Source organism: Mauremys reevesii, unplaced genomic scaffold (genome assembly GCF_016161935.1).
Source record: "Mauremys reevesii isolate NIE-2019 unplaced genomic scaffold, ASM1616193v1 Contig1, whole genome shotgun sequence".
Taxonomy (NCBI): domain Eukaryota; kingdom Metazoa; phylum Chordata; order Testudines; family Geoemydidae; genus Mauremys; species Mauremys reevesii.
Genome location: NW_024100715.1, coordinates 4,110,623 through 4,138,323, shown reverse-complemented (window position 1 = coordinate 4,138,323; position 27,701 = coordinate 4,110,623). Strand labels below are relative to the sequence as shown.

Genomic DNA, 27,701 nt, shown 5'->3' with positions numbered 1-27,701 from the left:
TATTTCTGCAAGACTATATGCTAGTTCAGATATATTTTCCCCTGCCCTGTTTCCTGGCTGGCTCCAACAGACACAGACCCAAAACCTTCCCCCACAGATTTGAAAGTATCGTCTCCCCTTATTGGTCCGGTGTCATCCAGGTTATCTGAGCTTCTTAACCCTTTACAGGTAAAAGAGGTATTAACCTTTTACAGGGTAAAGAGGGATTTTATGCTACCCTTAGCTGTATGTTTATGACAGGGGCTCATTCCCACTGCTGATCCATGTCTCAGCAGTGGGAAAGGGGTTCTGCACTGTTAGGGGGATGGTAACACTAGGGTTGTTGAGAACTTTTCATTGAAACTGTTTTTGGTGGAAAATTGGGGTTTTGATCAAATCTTTTCACAAAATGTCTCTTCATGGAAGATATTTGATTTTTTTTTCCATTGGAAAAATGAATGGCCAAAAACTGAGATTTCAGCTGAAAATACTGCCCTGATACCTCATGGGAGTTGTAGTTTCATTTCCTTGTATCCCAATCTCCCCTTTATGGGCTGGACTCCTCAACTGGACTACATCTCCCATGGTGCACTGTGGCCAAGGGATTACATCCCCTTTGCCAAGAGAGGTCAGGGGGCACCATGGGAGATGTAGTCTAGACATGGAGCTCAGCTTATAGAGAAGAATGGGAGTTTATCAGCACTACATCTCCCACAATGCACTGCTTACCCTTGACCAATAGTGAGACCATGGTGCACCCTGGGAGATGTAGTCTGACCGGGGAGCTGGTCTATAGAAGAGAAGGGGAGCACAAGGCACCTGAACTACAGCTTCCATGAGGCACCATGGCAGCTTTTCCAAACTGACAAGTTAGGCTGTGATTTTTTTTTTTATTATTATTATTTTGTCAACTTCTCTGGGCCAAGTCCATCACAAGCTCCCACCTCAGCTCCTCCCACTCAGACTCCAGTCCCTGGAGAGCTGCAGGCCAGTTGCTTTGGAGAGTCTGGAGGGAGTCGGAGGCTGAAGGAAAGGGGTGACACCTGGTCCAAGGCTGTACGTTTGACACCCCTGTCTTGGACTGAGACATCAAAAAGAGGGAGCAGGGTTTGTATGTGCGTCAGGATGACTGAACGCACTAGTGGCCACCTGTCTCCCCAGACGGCGGAGTCCTTTGAGATTCAAGGGAAAGCAAAAGACACCACAGTGTGTCAGTTCCACCACACCTAACAGACCTCACGGTTTGAGTTATTTACATGGCAGCGACCGTCAGTACGAAAGGGGCTGCAGAGAAACCCTCCTGAGTGGAGACTGACTCCCCTGCTCACTGCCACCTTCAGGAATTGGGTTCCTCAGTGCAGCCCGGCTAGGCCAGGTCCTACATGAGCCTGTCACATACCCAGGAGCACAGGAAGGCCCAGGCTGGTTCTGACCCAAGGTCCATCTAGCCCCATCTCCTGTCTCTGCCAGTGGCCAGCGCCAGCTGCCCCAGAGGAAGGTGTAAGAACTAGAGCTGTCGGAATGAGCGATATTGTCGTTCGCTGGCTGAACTGAACATTGGGAGCAGAAGAACCTGGATCAGCCAGAAATGAAACATTTTCAGTTTTCTCGACGAAACAAGGAATTGAACAGCTTTTTCATTTTGGGTCAAATGAAATGTTTCATTCAACCTGGAACAAAATATTTCATTTCAATTTCAGGCAGTTTTAAACTGCTTTTTTTTTTTAATTAAAAGTGAAGGAAATTTGGAAAAACATGCACAAAGCCGATGGAGGTGTCAACCTCCCATCTTATAGCCCACTGGTTAGGGCACTTCAGCCTGGGTCTCCTGTATTTGAAATCAAGTCCTCTCCATGCCTGGTTCAGAGTAGGGACTTGAACCCTCATCTTCTCCATCCAAGTTAAGTGCTCTAATGACTGGGCTATCAGGCCTACAGCCAGCTCCTTCTCCAGTGTTGTGAAGGGCACCCAAACTGCCATGTCAATCTAGCCAGAAAAAATATTTGAGGGAGGTGTCAACCCAAAAATTGAGTTTTTTGGTGAATAAACGTCATCTGAAAAACTTCATCTAGTAAGAACATCTTTCCCCTCCCTCCCTGCAATAGTAGATGTGGGCTAATTTGCGCGCGTGCGCGCACACACACACACACACACACACACACACACACGATCCAGTCTGGAGGTGTTAGACACATTCTCCCACTGGCAGTTACAGGAAAGGCCCATCGACTGGCTGACAATGGCTTTGTTCTCTCTCATTGCAGGCTTCTAATAAGGGGAGGAGGTAACTGCGCGTACCTGAATAACAACAGCATTAACTCTTCAAGCTGCATCGCTGGGAGAAATTGGGTCTGCAGCAAACCCAATGCGTATACAGCCAGAAAGGTGCTTAAAAAACCTTGACAAAGAGAAACTGCCTCTCGCACAACTTGTCTACAGCTGAGGGTACGTCTACACTACAGGATTATTCCGGTTTTACAGAAACCGGTTTTGTAAAACAGATTGTATAAAGTCGAGTGCATGCGGCCACACAACGCACATTAATTCGGTGGTGTGCGTCCATGGTCTGAGGCTAGCATCGATTTCTGGAGCGTTGCACTGTGGGTAGCTATCCTGTAGCTATCCTGTAGCTATCCCATAGTTCCTGCAGTCTCCCCCGCCCCTTGGAATTCTGGGTTGAGGTACCAGTGCCTGATGGGGCAAAAATCATTGTCACGGGTGGTTCTGGGTACAGCCTCACCCCTCCCTCCGTGAAAGCAGCAGACAACCGTTTCGTGCCTTTTTTCCTGGGTGAACAGTGCAGACACCATAGCACAGCAAGCATGGACCCTGCTCAGCTCAAAACTGCAATCATGGACGTTGTAAACACCTCGTGCATTCTCGTGCAGTCTATGCTGAACCAGGACCTGCAAAGCCAGGCGAGGAGGGGGCGGCTACGGCAGCGCGGCGATGAGTGATGAGGACATGGACACAGAATTCTCTCAAACCGCGGGCCCCTGTGCTTTGGAGATCCTGATGGTAATGGGGCAGGTTCTAGCCATTGAACGCCGATTTTGGGCCCGGGAAACAAGCACAGACTGGTGGGACTGCATAGTTTTGTAGGTGTGGGATGATTCGCAGTGGCTGCAAAACTTTCGCATGCGTAAGGGCACTTTCATGGAACTTTGTGACTTGCTTTCCCCTGCCCTGAAACGCCATAATACCAAGATGAGATCAGCCCTCACAGTGGAGAAGCGAGTGGCAATAGCCCTCTGGAAGCTTGCAACGCCAGACAGCTACTGGTCAGTCGGGAATCAATTTGGAGTTAGAAAATCTACTATGGGGGCTGCTGTGATGCAAGTAGCCAAAGCAATCATTAAGCTGCTGCTACAAAAGGTTGTGACTCTGGGAAACGTGCAGGCCATAATAGATGGCTTTGCTGCAATGGGATTCCCTAACTGTGTTGGGGCGATAGATGGAACCCATATCCCTATCTTGGCACCAGAGCACCAGGGCACCCAGTATGTAAACCGCAAGGGGTACTTTTCAATGGTGCTGCAAGCACTGGTGGATCACAAGGGACGTTTCACCAACATCCACGTGGGATGGCCAGGGAGGGTTCATGACGCTCGCGTCTTCAGAAGCACTACTCTGTTTAAACGGCTGCAGCAAGGGAATTACTTCCCAGACCAGAAAATAACAGTTGGGGATGTTGAAATGCCTGTCGTTATCCTGGGGGACCCAGCCTACCCCTTGATGCCATGGCTCATGAAGCCATACACAGGCAGCCTGGACAGTGGTCAGGAGCTGTTCAACTACAGGCTGAGCAAGTGCAGAGTGGTGGTAGAATGTGCCTTTGGCCGTTTAAAGGCGCGCTGGCGCACGTTACTGACTCGCTCAGACCTCAGCCAAACCAATGTCCCCTTTGTTATTGCTGCTTGCTGTGTGCTCCACAATCTCTGTGAGTGTAAGGGGGAGACCTTTATGGCGGGGTGGGGGGCTGAGGCAAATCACCTGGCCGCTGATTACGCGCAGCCAGACACCAGGGCGATTAGAAGAGCACACCAGGAAGCAGTGTGCATCAGAGAAGCTTTGAAAACGAGCTTCATCACTGGCCAGGGTAGGGTGTGATTGCTGTGTTTGTTTCCCCTTGATGAACCCCCACCCCCCTTGATTGACTCATTCCCTGTAAGCAACCCACCCTCCCCCTTTGATTACAGCTTGCTTAAGGAAATAAAGTCGCTATTGTTTAAAAATCATGTATTCTTTATTAATTCATTATAAAAAGAGGGAGAGAACTGAGAAGGTAGTCCGGTTGTGGTTTGGGAGGAGGATAGGAGGGAAGGAAAAGGCCACTAAAAAAATTTCACAGTAATGACAGCCTTTTGGTTGGGCTGTCCACGGGGGTGGAGTGGGCAGGTGCACGGAGCCTCCCCCCTCGTGTTCTTACACGTCTGGGTGAGGAGGATGTGGAACATGGTGAGGGTGGTTATACAGGGGCTGCAGCGGCACTCTGTGATCCTGCTGCCGTTCCTGAAGCTCCACCAGACGCCAGAGCATGGCAGTTTGATCACGCAGCAGCCCCAGAGTTGCATCCCGCCACCTCTGATCTTCCTGCCCGTCTTCCAGCCACCACCTTTCATCTTGGGCGTCCCTCCTGTCCTCACGTTCACTGGCATCTTTCCTGTAATTTGATACCACCTCCTTCCACTCATTCAGATGAGCTCTTTCCTTGCGGGTTACTTCCATGATATCCGAGAACATTTCATCTTGCGTCTTCTTTTTCCTCCGCCTTATCTGAGCTAGCCTTTGGGATGGAGTAGGGAGGCTTGAAAAATTGGCAGCTGCATGAGGGAAGGAAAAAAGGGAGAGAAGTATTTAAAAAGATACATTTTACAGAACAATGGTTATACTCTTTCACAGTGAACAACACTATTCACCTTACATAGTTTATAAACAAGGGCTGAAGAATAAAATAGCAACATTTCCAGTGGATGCTGGATTATTAGGTTAATCAAACTGAAAAACAACAGGAGGAAACTTCAGCAGGATCAAGCCACATGAGAGGAATGGGCCACCCACCGACAAATGAAATACAGTGTGACAAATACAGATAGGGTCCATCAGAAGAAGAATTAGGCATTACTCATCCATCTTCCTAGGTCCAAATGCAATTGCAACAGCTCAGGAGAAGGAGCCAGGGTGAACTGCTGATCCCATTGAAATCTATGCGCATTTTCCCATTCAGTGCAAGGAGCGTCAGTTCCAGGGTGTCATTGTAGATCGCCCAGTGCAGACCTCGGCTGAGTGTGCAGCAGCTGACAACAAAGCAAACAAGATTTTGGGGTATATTAGGAACACAGTAGGTGATGATACAGAAAATGCTCTGATGTCATTATATGAACCAAAGGGACACCTGATGCAGAACACCGTGTGCAGTACGGGTCACCTGTCTCCAAAAGGACGCTGCAGAGCTAGAGGAGGTTCAGAGACTGGTAACAAGAATGATGGGAGGCCAGGTGGGACTTTTATGGGTTGAGATTGGAGCTGTTCTTGTCGGAGAATAAGGAGATGTGAACAAGGGGAGAAAAACAAAGACTGGGATGGGGAAGATGGATTGGGGTGCTGCTATTCAATCCATGTCTTCATACAAGAACAATGGGAACACTTAAAATTGAAAATCAGCAAATTTGAAAGTGATCAAAGGACCTATGTTTTTGCACAACACACAGTTAGCCTGTGGAACTCACTGCTACAAGATGTCGTTGAAGCCAAGAGCTTGGCAGGATTAGTTTTTTAAAGGACTGGGGCATTAGATACTGTTGTTCATACAAAAGAGGAAATGAACAGGAGTTTGGGAAGGGATCCAAACCTTCTCTCTTCGGGGCATGAACCACCATCTAAGTAATGAAGATCAGGAGGAAACTTCTCCATTTGGTTGGTTATTCCATCACTGTCCACTAGGGGGTCTCTTGACCTGTGTTCTGAAGCCGCTGGTGTGGGCCGGAAATGCACTACTACACCTCTGAATTCGTCTTGCAGTTACTATGTAAATTGCCTCTACCCCAGTGACCTCGCCCTTTAATAACCCATGGCTCTTCCTGAGCCAAAGACGAGTCCTGCAGCTTTTAGAAACGAATTCTTGTTAGTTTTGCATCCTGGGGACGGACGGACGGACGCAAGCGCACACACACACACACACACCCTCTACCTACCTACCTCTGTGTGGATTTTTGCCAGGCAGTGCAGCTGGATAGCAGCAGATGTTCAGGATATCCTGAACCAACCTTCCAGCTCTGGGGCTCCTTTTCAGTGGAGCAGTTTCCCTGCTGGAGCTGCCCAGTGCTTGGGGAGCATTTAAGAGGGTGCTCCTAGGCTCCATGGTAGATTATGCAACATAGAATTGCTTCATTTGATCTCATTTAGCTTGTTTATTATTAGGATGACAGATCTAAATAGCTGATAAATCAGCTGCCTTCTCTCCTGCCTTCTCCAAAAGGGGGTGCGGACAGGGGGCTTTGACACTATTAATACAGTCCAGAGAAATGGGAAACTGGCCTGACTGAACTCACTTGGGTCACTTCTCTTAGGATTCAGCGTTTAAATCCTTTGGACAAAGGATCCAGCCATGAAAAAGCCACAGGTTGCAGTGTCATGAATGTCTCCCAGCTGCAATGCTACTTTACATTGTAGCTGTCATGAGTAGAGATGAGGGGAGAGAAGTAATTTGTGTTGTCTGTGCTCTATTTTTATACAATTCTCCTTTCTTTGAGGATTGTCTCCAGCTGGGATTCAGGTGACAGCCAGTTTGTTTATCATATTGCCTCTATATAAATCCATGGTACGTGCACACCTTGAATAGTGTGTGCAGATCTAGTCACCCATCCTAAAAAATATATATTGGAATTTGAAAAGGTACAGAGGTGGGCAACTAAAATGATCAGGGGTATGAAACAGGAGGAGGGATTAAAATGATTGGGAATTTTCAGCTTAGAAAAGAGATGACTAATGGGGATATGATAGAGGTCTACAAAATCTTGACTGGTGCGAAGAAAGGGAATAAGGAAATTTTATTTAATCCTTCACATAACACAAGAACTAGCAGTCACCCAATGAAATTAATAGGCAGCAGGTTTTTAAAAAAACAAAAGGAAGTATTTCTTCACACAATATAAAGTCAACCCAGGGAACTCTTTGCCAGGGGATGCTGTGAAGACCAAAACTATAACAGGATTATAAAAAGAACTAGATACATTCCTGGAGAACAGGTCCATCAGTGGCTATTAGCCAGGATGGGAGGGATGCAACACCATGCTCTGAGTGGCCCTAGCCTGTTTGCCAGAAGCTGGGAATGGGCAACAGAAGATCACTTGATGATTCCCTGTTCTGTAGCTCACGAAAGCTCATGCTAAAATAAATTTGTTAGTCTCTAAGGTGCCACAAGTACTCCTGTTCTTTTTGCGGATACAGACTAACACGGCTGCTACTCTGAAACCTGTTCTATTCATTCCCTCTGAAGCACCTGGCCTTACCCACTGTTGTAAGACAGGGTACAGGGCTCTATGGGCCATTGGTCTGACCCAGTATGATCATTCTTATGTAAAAATTAATTATAATAATAAAAATGTTTAGTACAGAAACTCCCCAACATAATGACCTCTCAAGATAGCAACAATGTGAGATAACAACCTTGGCAAATAATGCATTTAAAAAATCTTGGCCGACTAGGAAACATATTTATATACGTTTCCATTCCCAGTCACAAATCTAGCATTCTGGAGCAAAGTGACTAAAATATAGCCCAACAAACAAATGTTTATTTAATGTGCCCCTCACTTTTCTCTCCACCACACTCCACTCACCGGTGTTAGCCTTGGTCAGTGGAGACTCAGAGTTCAGAGGTGCTTTCACATGAGTACACCTTCCAGGTGGGGGACAAGAAGGCACTTTGCTTGTTCCTCCAGCTGCTCACTGTTCACTCTGGCCATGTCTGTTCGTTGTGCCACCGTTCATTCCACTGCTCTGTTGCCAATGGCCCTGCACAGTCACCTTCTGCTGCCACCTGCCACTGTGACCTCTGCAAGTTGGTATCTTGAGGTTCCACCAGCTCTCAGTGATTTCAGCTGAGCTCTCAGTGTGGGAACCTCGCTCGCTGCTAGTGCAGTCTGGGCTGTCTCTTACACAAAAACACTGTACCCACAGGAACACTGTCCCCACAGCAGGACTAAGCACTTAGACCTGATTGCAGGGCCGGCTCCAGGCACCAGCCTACCAAGCACGTGCTTGGGGCGGCACCTTGGGAGGGGGCGGCACTCGGGGTTTGTTTTTATTTTTTTTTGTTTGGCCAGGCGGCGCTGGGGGGAGGCGGGGCTTAGGAGGCGTGGTGCGGTGTGGGTGGGGCGGGGACTTGGGCGGCACAACGCAACACTTGGGGGGGCGGGGACTTGGGCAACGCGACACTCGGAGGGGGGTGGCGCTCCTTGTTTTTGCTTGGGATGCCAAAAATGTTAGAGCCAGCCCTGCCTGATTGTCAGTGATTTCAGCTGCATTGGTCACTTAACAGAACAAAAGATTGTCTATGGAGCCTAATCAGCTCTGTCTTTAAACAGTGGAGAGGGACAGGTCCCCACCCTCTCTCTTGATGCCTTCAAATCATCACAGGCTAAGTACAGTTCTACTGCCCTTTACTCAGACAATAAGAACAACACTTCATCCCCTCTTCCCCCCACATTCAAGTGATTTGTAACCCAACCCCAGCCAAAATCTCTCACTTGGACAACACAGCTCTGTTTGCTGGATACCTAGGTAGATTAGGTGTGAATGTAAATACAATCTGGCCCTGAAGCCTTAGCCCCCAGCTCATCACTAGCTGTCAGGGAGAGCTCATTTAGACTTTGCTTACAAATCATCATTTGAAATGATTAGGTTGGCCAACATCACCGAAATGAATGCACTGACATTGTCATAAAAACAACAGCTGTTTAAGGAAGCTAGTCTATGTTCATACTTTTCAAATCTATTCTACTTTTTCAGATACACGTATTTTATCATACACTGTATAAGGTTTTAAAGTGTGTATTAATGTTTCAGTTTAAATTCAGATTTCCAAACAGTCACTAAATTGGTATGTAACTAGCTCACAAAACTGGGTGGGGGGAGGTGTTGGGGAAATTCAGGGGGGGTGTAGGGAAATCACTGCCTCCCACTGAGCTAGGTGGAGAACAAGGGAATTGAAGTATTGGCCTGAGAGGCAGAAAGCAGAAGAGGCATTGGGGGTGAAGAGAAAGGGGTGAAGGAGTAAGGGATGGAGCCAGGGAATCAATGATGGTGGAAGGGGATACAGGGGGAGGGGATACAGGGGGAGGAAGTGGCGTGTTCTTGCTGGATCAGAGTCAATAGTGCAGTGTTTACGTCCATGAGATGCTCCTTTGCCCTTGGGCCTGATTTGCACATGCATTTACCCGAGTTGAAGATACAAATAGCTGATCTGAGGATGCACGTACATGTCTCTGCAGGCATATCGGCTCCTGGAAGTCTGGCCTGAAGACTGAAACCCAAGGCAGTGTGCTGGTCTGTTACAGGAACGAGTGTCTCTAATGCCACTGTTTAGAGCAGCACGGCTTCCTTCTGGCAAATCCATTTGAATTCAGCACTGCAGGTTTCAGAGTGAATCCGATTCCCTTTTATCACCCCGCAGCCGTTCACGTCGGCAGGACCCGTTACTGGGAACCTGTAAAACAGAGGAGAAAGGAAGCCAATGAGCCAAATTCAGAGCCTCTGTAACTCTGCCGAAATCAATGGAGTTGATTACATCAGGGACAAATTTGTCCTTCTTGTGCTTAAATGACAGGAGTAGTTGGGTCTTCATTCTAATCCCATGGGCAGTTTGAATGGAGCGCTGTGTAACACGTGCTAGCACAGGGTAGCTCTTTCCCCCCATCTAGTGGCTACATCACAGGTCTCAAACTCAAATGACCACAAGGGTCACATGAGGACTAGTACATTGGCCCGAGGGCCACATTACTGACACCTCCCCACTGCTGCCCTCGGCCCCGCCCCCACTTCACCCCTTCCATGAGGCCCCTGCCCTGCCCCGCCTCTTCCCACCCCTTCCCTGCCCCCGTTCCAACCCTTTCTCCGAAATCCCTGCCTCAACTCCACCCCCTCCCTGCCCCTAAGGGGTGCAGAGGGGATGTGGGGTGTGGCAGGGGGTCAGGGTGCAGGAGGGGTGCGGCAGGGGGCTCAGGGCAGTGGGTTGGGGTGTGGGGTGCAGGAGGGTGAGGGGTTCAGCGGGGGTCAGGGCAGAGGATCGGCGTGCAGAAGGGGTGTGGCAGGCAGCTCAGGGAAGGGGGTTGGGGTGCAGCAGGGGGCTCAGGGCAGGGGATCAGGGTGCAGGGTACGGCGGGGGTTGGGGTGTGGTAAGGAGCTCAGGGCAGTGGGTTGGGGTGCAGGAGGGGTGTGGCAGGGGGTTGGGGTGCAGCAAGGGGCTCAGGGCAGGGGGTTCGACTGCAGGAAGGGTTTGAGGGGCGGGCTCTGGCCCAGCACGCACCGGGGGCAGGGCAGGCTCCTTGCCCACCCACTCTGCCCCCGCTCCACTCCGGGAAGCAGCTGGAATGTGGGGGAGCAAGGGCACAGGGGTGTGTGTTACTGTTGCTTCAGGCACCGCCCCCAGCATGTCCCATTGGCCGGGAACGGGGAACTGCGGCCAATCGGAGCTGATGGGGGCGGTGTCTGAAGCAACATCAACACACACCCCCCTGCACCTCTCTTCCCCCACGTTCTTTCCTTGTCCCGGAGCAGCACAGGGGCAGGGCAGGGAGCCTTCCCTGCCCCCGGTGCATGCCGGGCCATGGCTGCTCTAGGTAAACACTAGGGGAAGGCGGGGGGGCCGCGAGGACCTCGCGGGCCGCAGAGAATAACCTTGAGGGCCACATGCGGCCCGCAGGCTGCGTGTTTGAGAGCCCTGGGCTACACCATAGATAGAGGCTTATGAGGCTGCTACTAGAGCTAAGCAAATAATTGGTTTTTTTCAGTTCGGGAGCTGAACCGAAAAATAAAATAAAAAATTTGTTTGGTTCAAACCAAAACTGATTTTTTCCCCTAGGTTTTTCTTTCTGGAATGAAAAACTGAATAGGAAAAAAAAAACATTATGAGTCGAAAAACATCCCCTACATTAAATGAAATGCAAAGATATAAATATTTTTGTTTTGTTTTGTTTTGGGAACTTTTACATCTTTTTTTAATATACATTGCTCAATTTTGAAACAAAGCATCATTTCAAAATGAAAAGTTGCAACACTGCATTTCAAACAATCAAGCAAACCATTTTAACTTGGGGGGGGGGGGGGAAATTGGCAGCCAAAACTATTTGCTAATTTGGGATGATTTCACCAATAGTTTCATTGCCCCGAAAAATGCATTATTTTTTCCAATGAATTTACTGGTCACTGACAAAAATTCACTGTTGTAGTTCCTAGAGTCTCTGCATTCATAGAGCTGGCCCTGGAGCTGAAGGAATCTTGCAGTTTGGTTTGTTTAGATACCCGGCTGCATGTGTTCAAGGCCTATGAATAGCTAAACCAGACGGTGCCATTACATGTGCTTAAAAAAAATAAAATAGCAACCACCAGGCAACACTCACAGAGTTTGGTCTAACACGGAGTTGTCCACCCAGGTCCAGTTCTTCTCTGCAGATGGAACACTGAGCCCGAGCCAGACGTGATATCTACCCCGTGTGACGTTCTGTATGAACTCCTGCGGGGTGAAGGCAGAGGGTGAGGACAACCTGCCAGAGCTCTAGGGTTCTTGGCTTCAGCCAGCAAACTGGACAGACTGGCCTCAAAACAGGCACTTGAGCATTTAAGCCTCATCTACACTAGAATTTCTTTTGTAGTTATTATGTCCCAGCATTTCTACCATCTGTGTAGCAGCACCAGTGGGAGCACTCATGTAAATAGTGTGATGGGGCAAGGCCGGATGGCTACAGTGAAGTAGTGAGGAACAGGTATGTTAGCCCCAGGCTAAACACATCCCTGGTACCATGGTAACCAAATGGCAGTTGCTCCAGGTTAATCAAGACACCTGGGGCCAATTAAGATCCTTCTAGAAGGCAGTGGAGCTAGCTAGAGTGATTGGGACACCTGAAGCCAATCAAGGACTGGCTGGAACTAGTTAAAAGCCTCCCAGTTAGTGAGGTGTGTGTGAGAAGCTGGGAGCAAGAGGTGCAAGGAGTGGGCTGGGCTGGGCTGCTGGAGGACTGAGGAGTACAAGTGTTATCAGACACCAGGAGGAAGGTCCTGTGGTGAGGATAAAGAAGGTGTTGGGAGGAGGCCATGGGGACGTATCCCAGGGAGTTGTAGCTGTCATGCAGCTGTTCCAGGAGGCACTCTAGACAGCTGCAATCCACAGGGCCCTGGGCTGGAACCCGGAGTAGAGGGCGGGCCTGGGTTCCCCCCCCCCCCAAACCTCCCAACTCCTGATCTGACACAGGAGGAGTTGACCCGGACTGTGGGTTCTACCAGAGGGGAAGATCACTGAGGCGAGTAAATCTGCCAATAAGTGCAGGACCCACCAAGGTAGAGGAGGAATTTGTCACAATAGGTTTCAGAGTGGTAGCCATGTTAGTCTGTATCCGCAAAAAGAACGAGGAGTCCTTGTGGCACCTTAGAGACTAACAAATTTATTTGGGCATAAGCTTTTGTGGGCTAAAACCCACTTCATCGGATGCATGGAGTGGAAAATACAGTAAGAAGATATATATATACACACAGAAAACAGGAAAAAAAATGGGTTTTGCCATACTCATTACAGTTAGTATAGCAACACCCATTTTTTCATGTTCTCTGTGTGTATATATTTTCCTACTGTATCTTCCACTGCATGTATCCAATGAAGTGGGTTTTAGCTCAGGAAAGCTTATGCCCAAACAAATTTGTTAGTCTCTAAGGTGCCACAAGAACACCTCATTTATTTTTGCTAATGTAAATGGGGCTCAGGGCCAGATGACATAGGGTGGGAATGGTAAGTGTCTAGGGGAATTAGGAGCAGAAGTGACAGTCACTTGTCACCCCATTGACAGGGACTTATGCTTCTAGCTCTCTTTTGTGCTTCTGAAAATCACACCCAGAGCAGTTAATATACTTCTCTGCCTCTTGCCCTGCTGTTCCCCGTGCTTGGATCCTGATGGGGAGGGGGCATCCATCAGCATGAGGCAGGTCAGAGGAATAAGCAGAGGCAGTGGGGACAGACGGAGTTGGGGCTCTCCTGGCTCTCCCATCCCACCGTTGAAGATGGGGAGCAAAGCGTGTGGGAGCTACGCCAGCCGTTATGCTGCATTAGCATCCTCAGTAAGAAATCTCCTTCACCTCTTGCACATCTGGTACCACGTAACCAGTGATCCCTCCAGCAGAAGTCTAGGACCCTCTGTTTTACGTTACCATCTCCTCCTGGTCCTGGATCGCTAGCTTTCGAGAGCTCTTCGCTGAGCAGTCAGCACGGCTCTCGGTCCAGTTTTTGCTGTCTTTGGAAAACCAGTAACACTTTCCCCTGCGTGACAGCCAGTCCATGGGGCAGAGTTTGCAGCTGGAGCCGTCTGGAGAGAGATGTGGCGAGACACAGCATTAATGATCCTTAGCCCCAGGGAACGTGTGTGCTTATAACAGCTCAGAGAGGATACAAATCTCACTGAGTTAGGCACTATCGGTGATCCCATCTGGAGCCTTTCTCAATGTTTAACAAAGAGCTGGGCAGAACATTTTCCTCAAAACTGTTTTCTAGCAGAAAAGCTGTTTCAACAAAATGTTCTCATGAAACCGTGTCAAGTTTGACACACATTCTCACAGAAAAAAAGTTCCAGAATAACAAGTTTTTTTTATTGTGGAAAATGTTCAGCTCTGAACAGTTCAAAATTTCACTTTGAATTTTACTTATGGATTCTTATTTTTATAGGATTGGTATTATTTTGTACATTGTTTCATGCCGTGTCATAATACGTTGAAATATTCTGTGATTTTATTTTAATATTTATAATTGATTAAGGGCAGCTGCTACTTTGTGCTGATCAAAAACAATGTTGATAAACTGCAGAGGGTTCAGAGAAGAACCACGAGAATGATCGGAGGATTAGAAAACCTGTTGTACAGCGATAGACTCAAAGCGCCAGAGCTATTTAGCTGAACAAAGAGACGGTTAAGGGGTGAGTTGATCACAGTCTGTAATTTTCTGTGTGGGAAACAAATATTTCATAACGGGCTCTTTCTTCTAGCAGAGAAGTATAATGTGATGGAACTTGAAGCTAGACAAATTCAGATTAGAAATAAGATGTACATTTTTACCAGTGGGGTAATTAACCAGTGGAACCATTTGCCAAGGGTCATGGTGGATTCTCCATCACTGACCATTTTGAAATCAAGATGGGATGTTTTTCCGAAAGATCTGCTCTGGGAATTAATTTGGGCAGTTCTCTGGCCTGTGTCCTACAGGCGGTCAGACTAGCTCAGCGGTTCTCAAACTTCATTGCACTGCGACCCCTTTCTGATAACAAATGTTGCTACATGACCCCAGGGGGTGGGGGTGCAAAGCCTGAGACCCGTCACCCAGGGCTGAAGTCCTCAGGCTTCGGCCCCAGGCTGTGGGGTTTGGGCTTCGGCCCTGGGCCCCAGCGAGTCTAACGCCCGCCTTGGTGACCCCATTACAATGGGGTCGCGACCACTTCGGGGTTCTGACCCCCGGTTTGAGAACCACTGGACTAGATGATGACAATGGTCCCTTCTGGCCTTGGAATCTACGAGTCTGTGCTTGAAACTTCTGGTCGTCTTTTCTTTTCGAGATCAGCGCGTCTCCGGTTTGTGCTGTAATGAAACAGTCTGGCTCTTTGTGTCAAACTCTTTTCATTGCAGGGCAAGGAGGAGACACTTTGATCTCAGTCTCAAACTGTTTCATTGTTTAATTATGACACAAAGTGGCACAGTTTCAACAGGAGAGATTTCCCCTACACGACTCAATAGCCCAGGGTTGGGGGCACTGGGTGCCATCCCCAGGTCCAGATCAGGCAGAATTCTGGGTTTCCCACGTCCGGGCAGAGGGCTGTAGCTAGTGGGTATAACAGACGCGCTACCAGCCAAAATCCTGCTCTGTGCAGTCCCAGCTGTCCTTGATGTTAGACACCTACAGGGTTAAGTGGCAGCTGGGGGTGGGTGTTGAGGATCCCAGCAGTATCGAAATGTTGGACTTAGGCTCCTCGAGTGGCAGTTAATCATCTAAGTCCCTTTGTGGATCTAGCCCCAGGTCCTCACTCAGCGTCACCCACTGTCACTATCGCTGCACCCTCGAGCGTCACCCAGAACCACCCAGGCATTGTCAGCAGGGCTGCCGAGAGCAGGTTTGGGCCCCGGTGAAATTTTTTTTTGGGGCCCCCCAGCAAGGGCGGACCAGCTAAACAGGGCTGATGGGGGGGGGGGGGGGAAGCTGGGGAAGCCGGGCCCTGGGCTTCCTTCTGGGCCCCGGTGGTTTGTACCGGCTTCCCACCCCTCCCGTCGGCCCTGATTGTCAGCCACTGACATCAGCCAGAACTAGCTCTGCACACTCCGCCTCAGCCATACCCGGCTACCTCCACGCTGCCCCTGATCTTCGCTCCTCCCGCAGAGTGGAGCAAAACCTGCATGATGCCCTCGACCTGACAAAGCAGAGCCACCTGCTTCCCAAACACATGGGCCATGTAACAAGCAGACGTGCTGCTGGTGTTGCAAGAGAGCATCTGAGGTCACTGCTCAGGTTTCTGTGTGAGAGTTGGGTGAAGCTGGGATGCCTAGTGCTTTCTGGTATCCGTTGGAGGTGGGGGTGAAGGCCTTAGAGGCCACTGGAGTGTGTTACTGACAGTGCTGTGGCAACATGACTGTGCCTTTGGGGGGAAGGCTATGGGGTACCCTGATGAAATCTGAACTATCATTAAACACGGTCTTTGTTGGAGTTCATTATACTAGTATGTTAGACCAACCTGTCCTGCTCCCTAGAGCTGGGTCAGGGGAGAGGAAATTCAGAAAATAGTAAATTTGCCAAATAATGCATTTTTTTTGCACTCAGGCTATTCACGATTTTGGCTTGAATTCCAGAAATCGTTTTGGCCCCAAAATTTTTTTTTCTTTTTTCTGGAAAAAGACAATGGTTCATTTCAGCCATATCAAAATGTGTCATTTCAACCTCTCGTTTTGAAACCGTATTTCAACTTCCAGTCTGGCTAGTATAAAATAAATTTTAAAAGGGCAAAATACCCCTGAAAAATGGAAAAAAAAAAGTTTTTTTTCCCCCCCTCTGTCCCTTTAGCCCCCTTTTTTGGTTCAATGCCTGAACTCATAAATCAATTATTCGCTCAGGAATCCTGCTCACCCTGAGACTTGCCCTGACTGACCACTGGAGGTCACTGTGCCCCACAATCCCCACTGAGAGGTGTCTGCCATTGGTGCTAGTTGGCCAGCAAACATTGTCCAAATTAGATCACAAAACTATTTGCTTGTCTGTCCGTAGTCAGCACTTCTCCCCTTCCCCTGATGCCACCAGACTGGGAATTCAGTCACCCAGTGTCTGCCCTACCTCCGGCCACTGCTGAGGAGGCTTGGAAAGAAATTTCCTTCCTCTGAGCCCACTTGGATGGGGGAGGTCGGATATGGCCGTGTCTCCTACCCCTGGCCAGTGCTTTCTCTGATGGCCTGGCCTCTGCTGGGATCTGGTGACAGAGGCTAATATCCATGTTTCGGCTCCACCTCCCTGATCCACCTCTGGCCTCCTTTCTGTTGGTGGGGGATGGGGAAAGATGTCCCAGGCTCATTTCCTTCCTCCAGCCTCAGACCAGGAGGAGACTCTCTCAGCAGCACCACTTCTCACAGCTCCCTGCACTGAGCACGACCAGGTAAACCTAAACCGTCCCTGACAGGTGTTTGTCCAACCTGATCTTAAACACCTCCAGTAATGGGAATTCCAGAACCTCCCCTGGAAGCCTCTTCCAGAGCTCAATTACCCTCAGAGTTAGAACGTTCTTCCCAATATTTAACCTGAATCTCCCTTCCTGCAGATGAAGCCCGTTAGTTCTCATCCTGCCTTAAGTGGCCATGGAGAACAACTGATCCCCTGTTATCTTTATAACAGCCCGTAACGTATTTGTTATCCTTGGAGGAAATATGGGAGAAGATCCCTTTCTTGCATCTCCCTTCCCCCGGTCTCACTGAGAGAAAATCTCCAGGGCCCCCTGAGAACTGGGATGGGAGGAGGAGAGAGGCTAGCAGGCTGGCCTGCCCATGGCCGGCCTCCTTCAAACAGGCCCCCCTCCGCCTGCGCGGTGCATGGAACATGCCGAGGGGCTTAGGGCCACAGTGAGTTGTGGTTACCTGCTGAGGGGCTCTGGGCTGAGTGACACAGACTCTGCTTCAGGCGAGACACCAAGTCTTCCAGGCTCCTGTTGCATTCTCTGCCGGGGGAGTGTCTCTGAGCGACACCGCTGCTCTCAGGGACCGATGAGACTGCGCCGGTGTCCGTCTGCAGGGAGCGGCCCTGGAAAACTTCCAAGCAGCAGCCAGCTGAGTGGTTGTTACTGTTGCTGTTATGGCCACAGGAGCTCGGGTTGTGCACTTTAGGGGTCACTGATGTATGAGGTCCCTGGGGTCCCAGGGATTTTTCGAGGTCCCTTATGCTGCACAGCAGCTCCCCCTAAGGAGGGCTAATGGCCAGGGCACCCATCCAGACCATGCAGTCCTAGGGGAGTGGCTTGGACTATGGGGATTTCCCCATGGCCGAGGCAGGAACAGGGTGACAGTGCAAGAGACACAGAGGATATTGGCTTCTTGGTGACCGGCACTGGGCCTTCTGCAAGGGGACGTTGCCAGGGAGCAGTTTATGACCAGGAACCAAGATATCATCTATCTATCTCCATGCACACCCTCCCTCTCCATCCATCTATCTATCTATCATCTATCCACTTACATTGGCCTCCAGTTTGTAGTGTGTGGTATCTCTTGCTTAAATAGAAAGTATGATGCAACAACCATGTTTGGTCACATAAACTGAGTTGTGTGTGTCCTGCATTCTTATCAGCCTCATTAAGTTCTTCTAAAATTGGCTTTGACAGTGACTGGCTTATAAGGCTTTCTGCATGTCGATGCAGTCCAGAGGATTGGTGTTTTGCAGCCTTTTCATATAGGTTGTCAATATTGGCTTAGCTCAGCAGTCTGGCAAACCAAGCTCCTCCACTTTTACTGTATAAATCCATGATATGCCCACAGCTTGAATACTGTGAGCAGTTCTGGTCACCCCATCTCAAAAAAGATATATTGGAATTGGAAAAGGTTCAGAGAAGGGCAACAAAAATTAAGGATATGGAGCAGATTCCATATGAGGAGAAATTAAAAAAAAAATCTGGGACTTTTCAGCTTTGAAAAGAGATGACTAAGTAGGGATATGATAGAGGCGTATAAAATCTTGACTGATGTGGAGAAAATGAATGAGGAAGTGTTATTTACCCCTTCACTTAACACAAGAACCAGGCAGCAAGTTTAAAACAAACAAATAAACAAACACAGCGCACAGTCACCCGTGGAACTTTTTGCCAGGGATGTTCTGAAGGCCAAAATTATAACAGGGTTCAAAAAAGAACTAGATAAGTTCATGGAGGTTAGTTCCATCAATGGAACTATATTAGCCAGGATGGGCAGGAATGCAACACCGTGCTCTGAGTGTCCCTAGCCTCTGTTCGCCAGAAGCTGGGAATGGGCGACAGGGGATGGATCACTTGATGATTCCCAGTTCTGTTCATTCCCGCTGAAGCACCTGGAATAGTCACTGTTGGAAGACAGGATCCTGGGATAGATGAACCATTGGTCTGACCCAGTATGCCATTCTTATATAAAAAATAATACAGAAACTCCCCAAGATAACGACCTCTTGAGATAGCGACTATGTGAGATAATGGCCTTGGCAAATAATGCATTTTAAAAATCTTGGCATACTAGGAAATATATATTTATATAAGTTTCCCAGTCACAAATCTAGCATTCTGGAGTGAAGTCACTAAAACATAGTCCAGTGCTCTGGCCACTGTTGTTCATTGTGCCACCGTTCACTCTACCGCTCCGTCCCCAATGCCCTGCGCTGCCTCCTTCTGCTGCCACCTGCCACTGTGACCTCTGCGAGTCGGTCTCTCGAGCTTCCACCCAGCTCTCAGTGATTTCAGCTGAACTCTCAGTAGGGGAACCTCGCTGCTAGTGCAGGCTGGGCCATCTCATCCACAGAAATGCTCTCCTGCAGCAGGTCTAAGCACTTAGACCTGTTATCAGTGATTTCAGCTCTAGTGGTCACTTAACAAACCAAGAGACTCTATGGAGCCTACTCAGCTCTATCTCTAAACAGGAGAGGGGGCAGGTCAAATTGTGCCTGTGAGTTGCAGCGCTGTAAAGCCACCACCAGCGCTGCAACTCTCCAGTGTAGCCAAGTCCCCAGACTCTTAGGCAGAGCCCACACCACCAAGCAAAACACCTGTGCCCCACCCTCTCTCCCTGTGCTAGGATCTGGCACCCAAATCTCCTGCTTAGCAAGTGCAGTTCAGTTGAGGGTGACCAGGGCTTAACTTGTAATGAAAGAGGTGCCGGGGCTCAAGCAAGTTTGTTACTTTCATAACTGATGTGACCAGCCCAGAGGTCCCAGGGCTATGAACTGCCCAGCCTAGAGAAGTCCTAGCACAGATTAAGCCCTGAGGGAGACCCCCTCATTCAGGCAGGCTAAGCACAGTTCTGCTGCCCTTTACTCAGACAATAAGGAGACCAACATTTCATTATCCCCACATTTAATAAGTGATTTGGACCCAACACCAGCCAAAATCGATCACTTGGGCAGCACAGCTCTGTCTGCTGGATACCTGGGCAGAGCAGGTGAGTTCATGTACATACAATCTGGTCCTGAAGCCTTTTCCCCCTCATCTGACTCATCACTAGCTGTCAGGGGAGAGCTCAGTCAGACCTGGCTTACAAATCATAATATGAAATGATTCGGTCGGCCAACATTGCTGAAACCAACGTGCCGGCATTGTCATAAATAACAGCTGTGTGAGGAGGCTAGTCTTTGTTCAGACTTTTCAAACCCATGGTGCTTTCTCAGGTACAAGTGTTTTCTCATATACTGTGTATGCTTTTAAAGTGGGTATTAATGTTTGAATGACAATTCAAATTTCCAACCACCAACTAAATTGGCAACACTGCATGTAATGGGGAGGGAGTGTTGGGGAAATTCGGGGGGGGGGGGTGTACACCCCCCCCAAGGAGGGTCTAGGGAAATCCCTGGAAGGGTGATCAATTGTTCTCCATGTCCACTGAAGGCAGGACGAGAAGTAATGGGCTGAATCTGTAGCAAGGGCGATTCAGGTTCGATATTAGGAAGAACTTTCTAACTGTAAGAGAAGTTAAACTCTGGACCAGGCTTCCAAGAGAGGTTGTGGAGTCCTCATTACTGGCGGTGTTTAAGGACAGGTTGGACAAACGCCTGTCAGGGATGGTCTAGGTGTATTTGCTCCTGCCTCATGGCAGACGGCTGGACTTGATGACGCTTATTCTCCAGTTTGTAACTGTCCATTTGATTATTTTTTTCTTCCTAAGTGTAGCATGTGCACTTGTGTTTACTGAATTTCATCATGTCGATTTCAGACCAATTCTCCAATTTGTCAAGGTTGTTTTGAATTCTGATCCTGTCTCCAAAGTGCTGGCAACCAGGGCTGCCCAGAGAATTCAGGGGGCCTGAGGTCTTCAGTGGCGGGGGGCCCCTGCCACCGAATTGCCACCGAAGACCCGGCACTTCGGCGGCAGGTCCCAGGGTGGAAGGGTCCCCTGTCGCGGGTCTTCAGGGCCCTTCGGTGGCTGGGGGTCCTTCCGTCCCAGAACCCGCCGTCAAAGACCCGGAGCAGAAGAAGCTCCGGGGTCCCGGGCCCGGCGAGAGTTTTCCGGGGTCCCTGGAGCAAGTGAAGGACCCCGCTCCAATGGCCCCGAAAAACTCTCATGGGGGGCCCCTGTGGGCAAATTGCCCCACTTCCCCCCCCCCCCCCCCCCCGGGTGGCCCTGCTGGAAACCCCTCTCAGCTTGGTCTCTTTAAGGCCCCTAATCAGGAAAGCACTGAAGCACAGCCTTCAGTTTCAAAGCATCCGTATGTGCTTACCTGAACTGGGGCCATTTCCTGCTCAGGGGCCATTTCTTCCTGATGTTACTAATGATGTGGTATCCGAGTATAGGACAGCAGTTCTCAAACTGTAACCCATGATGAACCAGTGAGCACTTGGTGGTAGCAAAAGCTGGCCACACAGGACTAAATCTCTTTGCTTTTACCTGCTAAATTCCTTTACACAAGAGCAACAATTACATTATTTTCCTAATGTTACTCTTTCCACATAAGCAATAGCTGTCATTGGCACAGGGATTATAAATGTAAGAGATTATGTGCACCAGGGAATCTGTAATCCCCGCTTCCCGCAGCTTCCATTGGCCGGGAACTGCAAACCGCGGCCACTGGGAGCTGCGGGCGGCCGTGCCTGCGGACAGTCAGTCTAAACAAAGTGTCTCGCAATCTCCCAGTGGATTACCCTGATGGGCCGTGTGCAGCCCCTGGGCTGCAGGTTGCCCAGCACTGGTCCATGCTGTGGTGCACAGCTACGTGTCAGGGAACGGTTCTGGCAGGGAGGAGGCGGTGGGGTGAGGCTCGGTAGCAGGGAATTGCCAGAGACTTTCCCCACTGCTGGAGTCTCTCCCTGCAATGGGTAAAGGCTCCACAGCAGGGAGCTGCCGGAGCCTTTCACTGCTGACTTCTCATTGCCAGAGTCTTTCCCACTTCTGAACCTTCCCCTTTGGCGGGGAAAGACTCTGGGAGTGGGACACTGAAATAGAAATGGAGATGGGGAGACACTGCTTGGGTGAGTAGAGAGCTGTGTAGGGGGCATACCTGAGACACTGAACCCTGGGGTATGTAATCTTAACTCTGTTCCCCTAGGCAGGGCCTCACCATCTACACTGCCACTTACACCACATGTCCCCCCTAACTTGGGTATATGTGCTCTGCACACCACCGAAAAGAGTGTGCAGCGTAGATGGACCTTCACAGGCGGACTGCGCCATGGAAATCTTTGAGAATCCCCGATCGATGGATAGAAAATAGCTAAGCTGAATTACTAAGGCATAAGAAACTTCACCACCTGCGTATTTACAAAACAGACGGGATCCAGACACTTACCCAGGACAGTCAAAATGATCACGGCTAATGTCAGAATGATGCAAACGGCCCCCAAAATCCCTAGCATGCGTTTATAGCACTGGGAACTCAAAGGAGAATCTGTAAAACATGCAAAGTTTGAGATGGTGTCAACCTTATCTTTGCCTTTTAAAATATAGTCTCACGTTATGTCATTAAGGCATTGTTATCCAGATAATATCCATAATGCAATACAAACCGAACTTTCTCATGCAACCCTATGTGCAGTAATTTACAGTTGCATAACCAGTCTTGGCTTGGTTTTTTTTAGCCTAAATGAAATCTACTAAAGTCAAGTGAAGAAAATGCCGCAGCAATTTTTCAAGTTATGGGTGAAGATTTTCAAAAGTGACAAGAGATTTTGGGTGCTCAAATTTAGAGACCTTAAAAGGCCCTGATTTTCAGAAAGCACTGAGCACCCGCCCTCTGAACCCTCTGCAGTTTATCAAGATCCTTCTTGAATTGTAGATATCAGACCTGGACACAGTATTCTAGCAGCAGTCACATCAGTGCCAAATACAGAGGTAAAAACCCCTCTCTACTCCTACTCAGTATTCTCCTATTTATGGCTCCAAGAATCACCTTTGCGTTCAGTTGCAGCCCCACACTGGGAGCTCACATTCAGCTGGTCGGGAATTTGTCAAAAAAACCTGTTTTTGTTGGAAAAATGCAGAATCATCAAAACTTCTCATGGAAGCATATCAGTTCCAGCAAAGTTTGCTCAGGTTCAGGGGTGGTTATGGCATTTCCCCTGGGATGTGAGGGAGCCAGGCTCACATCCCTGCTATATCAAAGGATCTTATTTTTGTTCTGCTGCAGAATTAAAACAAATGCCGAGACCGCTACATTTTTCACACAAGGGAATTCCTGTTGTCCAGCCAGCCCTTGTTGTACAGACAAAACTACACGGGATCTTTTCAGGGGACAAGACAAAGATGCCACATTTATTATGATAATTTGATTTATGACTGTAGCGGAGTGGCTATCGGCTCCCGCCTGGTGGGGCTTTAAAACAGCCCTGGGAAGGGGCTTTTGGCTGAGCTGGCTAGGAAAGTGGCTGCAGCTGGGGGCCACGCCCCAAACTGAAGCCCTGGGGCTTATAAGAGGCAGGGAAGCCAGACAGTCTCTCTCTGCTTGTAGAGAGAGATGGGCCTGGCTGCTTAGAGGCTGAGGCTAGCTACCTGAGGGAAGCAGGGCTGGGAACAGGCTGAGGGGCTAGGGAAGCTCCAGCCTGGAAAGACCCAGGCTGCGGCCTAGCAAAGGGCCAAGGGTACTGGGAGTTGCAGAGGGCAGCCCAGGGGTAGGACAAAGCAGCAGGTCCAAACCCCTATTGCCTGTGATGAGTGGGCTGATACTGCAGTCTGCCCCAGGGTGTGGGGCTAGACCATGACTGTCAGTGGCCACTACTGAGGCAAGTGGGGATAGTAGCGTGGGGGTTCCCCTGGGAGGGGGAGACCCAGTTAGAGAAAGGGGGCACCGGGTCCAGGGAGGGACGCCGGGGCCTGCGAACAGGCGGGTCACCAGCCTGCCGAGGGCGCTCCAGAGCAGAACTGCGGGACAATCTGAGCCCAACCAGCAGGAGGCGCGGCAGGGGTGAGTACCACCCGTTTACAATGACCAATAACTAATATCTTAATCTCCCACACACACACACACACAGCTGCTGCATAGTTACCAGTCCTGAACATAGCTTGGGTTCGTAGCTTGTAGCTGCTAACTGGCCAGGAAAGCCGGGCACAAGGACGAGCTGGGTCTCTGTTGGGCCTGCACCGATGCCCTTCCATGTTGGCAGCAGAATGTTACCCTCCAAAGTCTTCCATCTCGCCCATCCTTTTTGTAGGCTTTAGTTTGAATCCAGAGTCTATAGGTCTTGCTTTGTCACGCTGCCTCTGGGTTTGGTGATTGATCACCTGTCAGTTGCAGGCGTGACTTTCAGCCTTGGACCTGACTTTGATCTTGCTTCTATTGCACCTTTTCTTTTTAGGGTGGACACTTCTTCCTTTGTTAGGGCTCTTGTCTGCATCTTCAGCCGGTGGTGTTTGAACTCTATTTCATCAGGACAGGCTGGGGCTGGAGGTTGATTCCATCATCCATACATACCTCAGTCACACATCTAAACTAAACTAATAAGATTACAGCAGGATTTGCAAAAAAGGAAGGTTGGAGGAAGCTTTTACAAAATGGAGTGAGTGTTTTAAAATGGGGTTTGAATTACAATATGGCAAACCGTGAACAGAAGTCACAATATACTGTTTGCCATCCACTACACTTGTCTAAACAGAAGTTACAATATAGACAAGTGTAGTGGATGGCAAACAGTAAACAGAAGTTACAATACTGAAACAGTGCAAGTCTCAATGATTTAAGCAGGAATTGGAACGATAGTGAAACTTACAAAGGCAGCTGACTGAACAGCTATGGCTCTTAACAAGCATTTTTATTGTCAATTAGCCAGTTATTGGGGTAACCGGTTTTATGAATGAACGTTGTTTCATTCATAAAACTTTACTTATGAAGTTACGTTAATAAAGTGAACAATTAAAAACAATTTCATTCATCAGTTCTACACCCTAAAAATAAGATTTTCAAAAGGGACAGATGATTTTGGGTGCCCAAATTTAGAGACCTTTGAAAATCAGAGCCTATGGGAACTGAATGTCCAAATCCCATTCATTTGTATTTGATTTGGGTGTCCAAATCTCTTAGGCAGCATTGAAAATCTCCACCGTAAAGTGCAAATATCCCTTTCGGAACAGGAACAGGGAATGGCTGGTCACGGGGTGAAAGAAAAGCCTGTCTGACACACATCAGAATAATGGCGCTCTGCACTTCTGCTCTGCACTCATTCTCTCCCTGCCACATGCTCATGAAGCACAACTTTCTAACGTCCGTACCTTGGATCCTCCCTGATGATGGGCGGGTGGTGGTTTTCTCCTGCCGTCGGAGGTTTAATACCATGTAACCTTCTTCATCCTCCATCTTCCAGCCTTGCCCAGAAAACGACAAGAAGAGAAGAAAGCAACGACCCTCCACAGACTCACCCTGTCCGACTGAGCACTCAAGGCTGCAGAGGAAGCGCTAGCCCCACCTCGAGCTGTCAAACCACAGGAGCTGCTCAGACGCAAGAGGCCGACCAACCTGCTCGCGAGCTGCAGGGCTTGGCACTGTGAAAGGGCAAGAGGATGGGAGCGTGGGTCAGAACATAACGCTAAGTGGGGGAGCACGTAAAGGGAGCAATCACAGGGCAAAGCTGGACCCGATGCCCTGAAATAAGTCACAGGGAAGTTGCAGGCTGCAGGCAGGACCGAGAACAGCCAAGGCACTGGGGGGGCTATTCTTGAGTCCGTCCCCACGCCCTGCTGCGCCTGTCAGTGATAAGAAACACATCTCTAAACATGCAATAAACAACGCCACGGGCCCTGTCCCCTGGTGGCGTAAATTGGTATCGCTCTTCTGAAGGCAACAGAGCTTCATTGATTCACCCCAGCTGGGATCTGGCCCCATCGAGTCCAGTGAAGATACGGCCCATTGACACCAGCTGGGGGATCTTACACAGAAGTCAACAGAAGAGGGAGAGGAGAGGAAAGAAAAAAGGTAAGGAAGGAAAAGGGCACAGGGGGAAAAGGAGATGACAAATTCTCGTATCCCAGGTGATATTCAGGATTTATCCAGAGCTGGTGGAGGTTGCCATGTCCCCTGGCTCCCTCTCTCTGGGGGCGAGGGGGGGGGAGCGGGGATGGGCCGTGATTGGGGGAGGGGCGGATCTGGGTGAGAAGAGGCAAGTGTAGGGATTTGGGAGAAGGGGTGGAGTGGGGGCTGGGCGTGGGGCGGAGCAGGGGCGGAACGAGGCAGGGTGGGGTCTTGGGGGAAGAGGTGGAGTGGGGACAGGACCTGGGGCAGGAGCGGGGGTTCAAGCAACCCCTATGTAGAGAAGTCGGTGTCTATGCCTTGAATTATATCAGGCGGCCTTTTTGTTTGGACTAATGTAGGCTCTCTTTTCCCCTCGTGTACCTTCACCCCTCATTTGTTGTTACAGGTTATTGTGACATTTTATAAACTTTTACAGCTGTGGATGAATTAGTCAAAAGATGTGGGCCCCGTTATTACAACAGGCTCCACTTCTATTTTTAGTGCGCTAGCTCGCTCGGCGCTAGCTCAGGTATGGCTACTTGAACTGGATTTACACGTCCAGCTGTAGTGTAGACGTACCCTCGGAGCGAGATTTCCACACCCCTTCAGAACGTTCCTGCACTGCCACTAGAAATACCATGACGTGGGTTGAAATTAGTCCTTAGGGCAGTGGTCCCCACATTTTTCAGTGTCGTGCCCCCCCCCTTACCCTGTCTGCCACTTCCCCCCGCCCCCAAGTGGGGCTGCAGCTCTGGGGTTGGGGAGATGCAGACAGAGATAAGGAGGCTGAGGCTGGGGCCGAGAACAGAGCCGTGGCCAGGGGTCGAGGCTAGGGGCGGGGGCGGGGCCGGGGCCAGCGGCATGGCCGGACTGCGGTTCAAGGGCTGAGGTTGGGCGCGGGGCCAGGCGTGTGGCTGGGGGCAGGGCCGGAGCAGAGGCGGGAGTGGCATGGGGCTGGGTGCTGCTCCCTCCCCGCCTCATGTGGGTGCCCTGCCACGCCCCCTGGAACATTCCTCCCCAGTTCCCCTAGAGGGCCTTGACCCACAGTTTGGGGACCTCCGCCCTAGGGTCTCACCTTGAGACAGGTGTTTTGGGTTCTTCCTCATCCATCAGAAATTCATCACCAGGAATCATTCTTCATCCCGCACCATCCAAAACTCACCCAGAGTCTTGTCTTGTCTTTTCCTGCTCTTACATCTTTTAGAAAAGCAACCAGCTCTGACTGGTCACAAGGCCGGTTTGGTTTAGCTCTGTAGCCCACAGAGCTCCTCAAAGGTTCTGACTGAAACCACACAGGAAGCTCAGATGATGGACACATGAGAGCTATGGCTGTTAAACAGGGACCTCTCAGCTCTGTAAAATGGAGTAGAGTTTTTTTTGTGAGGCGAAAGACAAAAATGAATCAAAAGATTGACTGCAGGCCAAAAATGACTCTGAAACCAGTATTTAATTTGTGCCAGGAGTGAGCTCCGGTGCCCCTGGGCCTGCTGCATCAGTTATGAATGTAAAAAAAATTGCTTGATTCCCAGCACCTCTTTCATTACAAATTAAGCCCTGCCTAGAACTTTATTAAGTTAGTTGAATTTTCAAAAAGCATCTAAGTGACCTAGGAATAGATCTGGGGGAATAACTGAGGTTTTGGTTCCGAGGCAGTTCCTAATAATAATAATAATGAAAACAATTGTTTGATTTTGAGCTATTTTAAGGGGGTTTTACAATTATAACACTAAGACATTTCTAAACAAAAAGTTATTTCAAATCGAAACATCAAAATGATTCTTTTTAAAAAAATGTTGAAACAAAATGTTTTCAGATTTGGGCCAGGTGGACGTGGACTGAAATAATT

At 49.3% G+C, this 27,701-nt stretch overlaps 1 protein-coding gene across 1 annotated transcript; it reads right to left on the bottom strand.

The window, feature by feature from the left end:
- Positions 1 to 9,199: 9,199 nt before the first annotated feature.
- Positions 9,200 to 25,204, bottom strand: LOC120392376 (killer cell lectin-like receptor subfamily F member 1). The gene is made up of 6 exons (XM_039517091.1): positions 25,120 to 25,204; positions 22,208 to 22,306; positions 17,338 to 17,508; positions 13,396 to 13,550; positions 11,601 to 11,713; positions 9,200 to 9,688 (listed from the first exon to the last, which is right to left on the bottom strand). The coding sequence occupies exons 1-6, from the start codon at positions 25,202 to 25,204 to the stop codon at positions 9,565 to 9,567; spliced, it is 747 nt and encodes a 248-aa protein (XP_039373025.1). The 3' UTR covers positions 9,200 to 9,564.
- Positions 25,205 to 27,701: the final 2,497 nt, after the last annotated feature.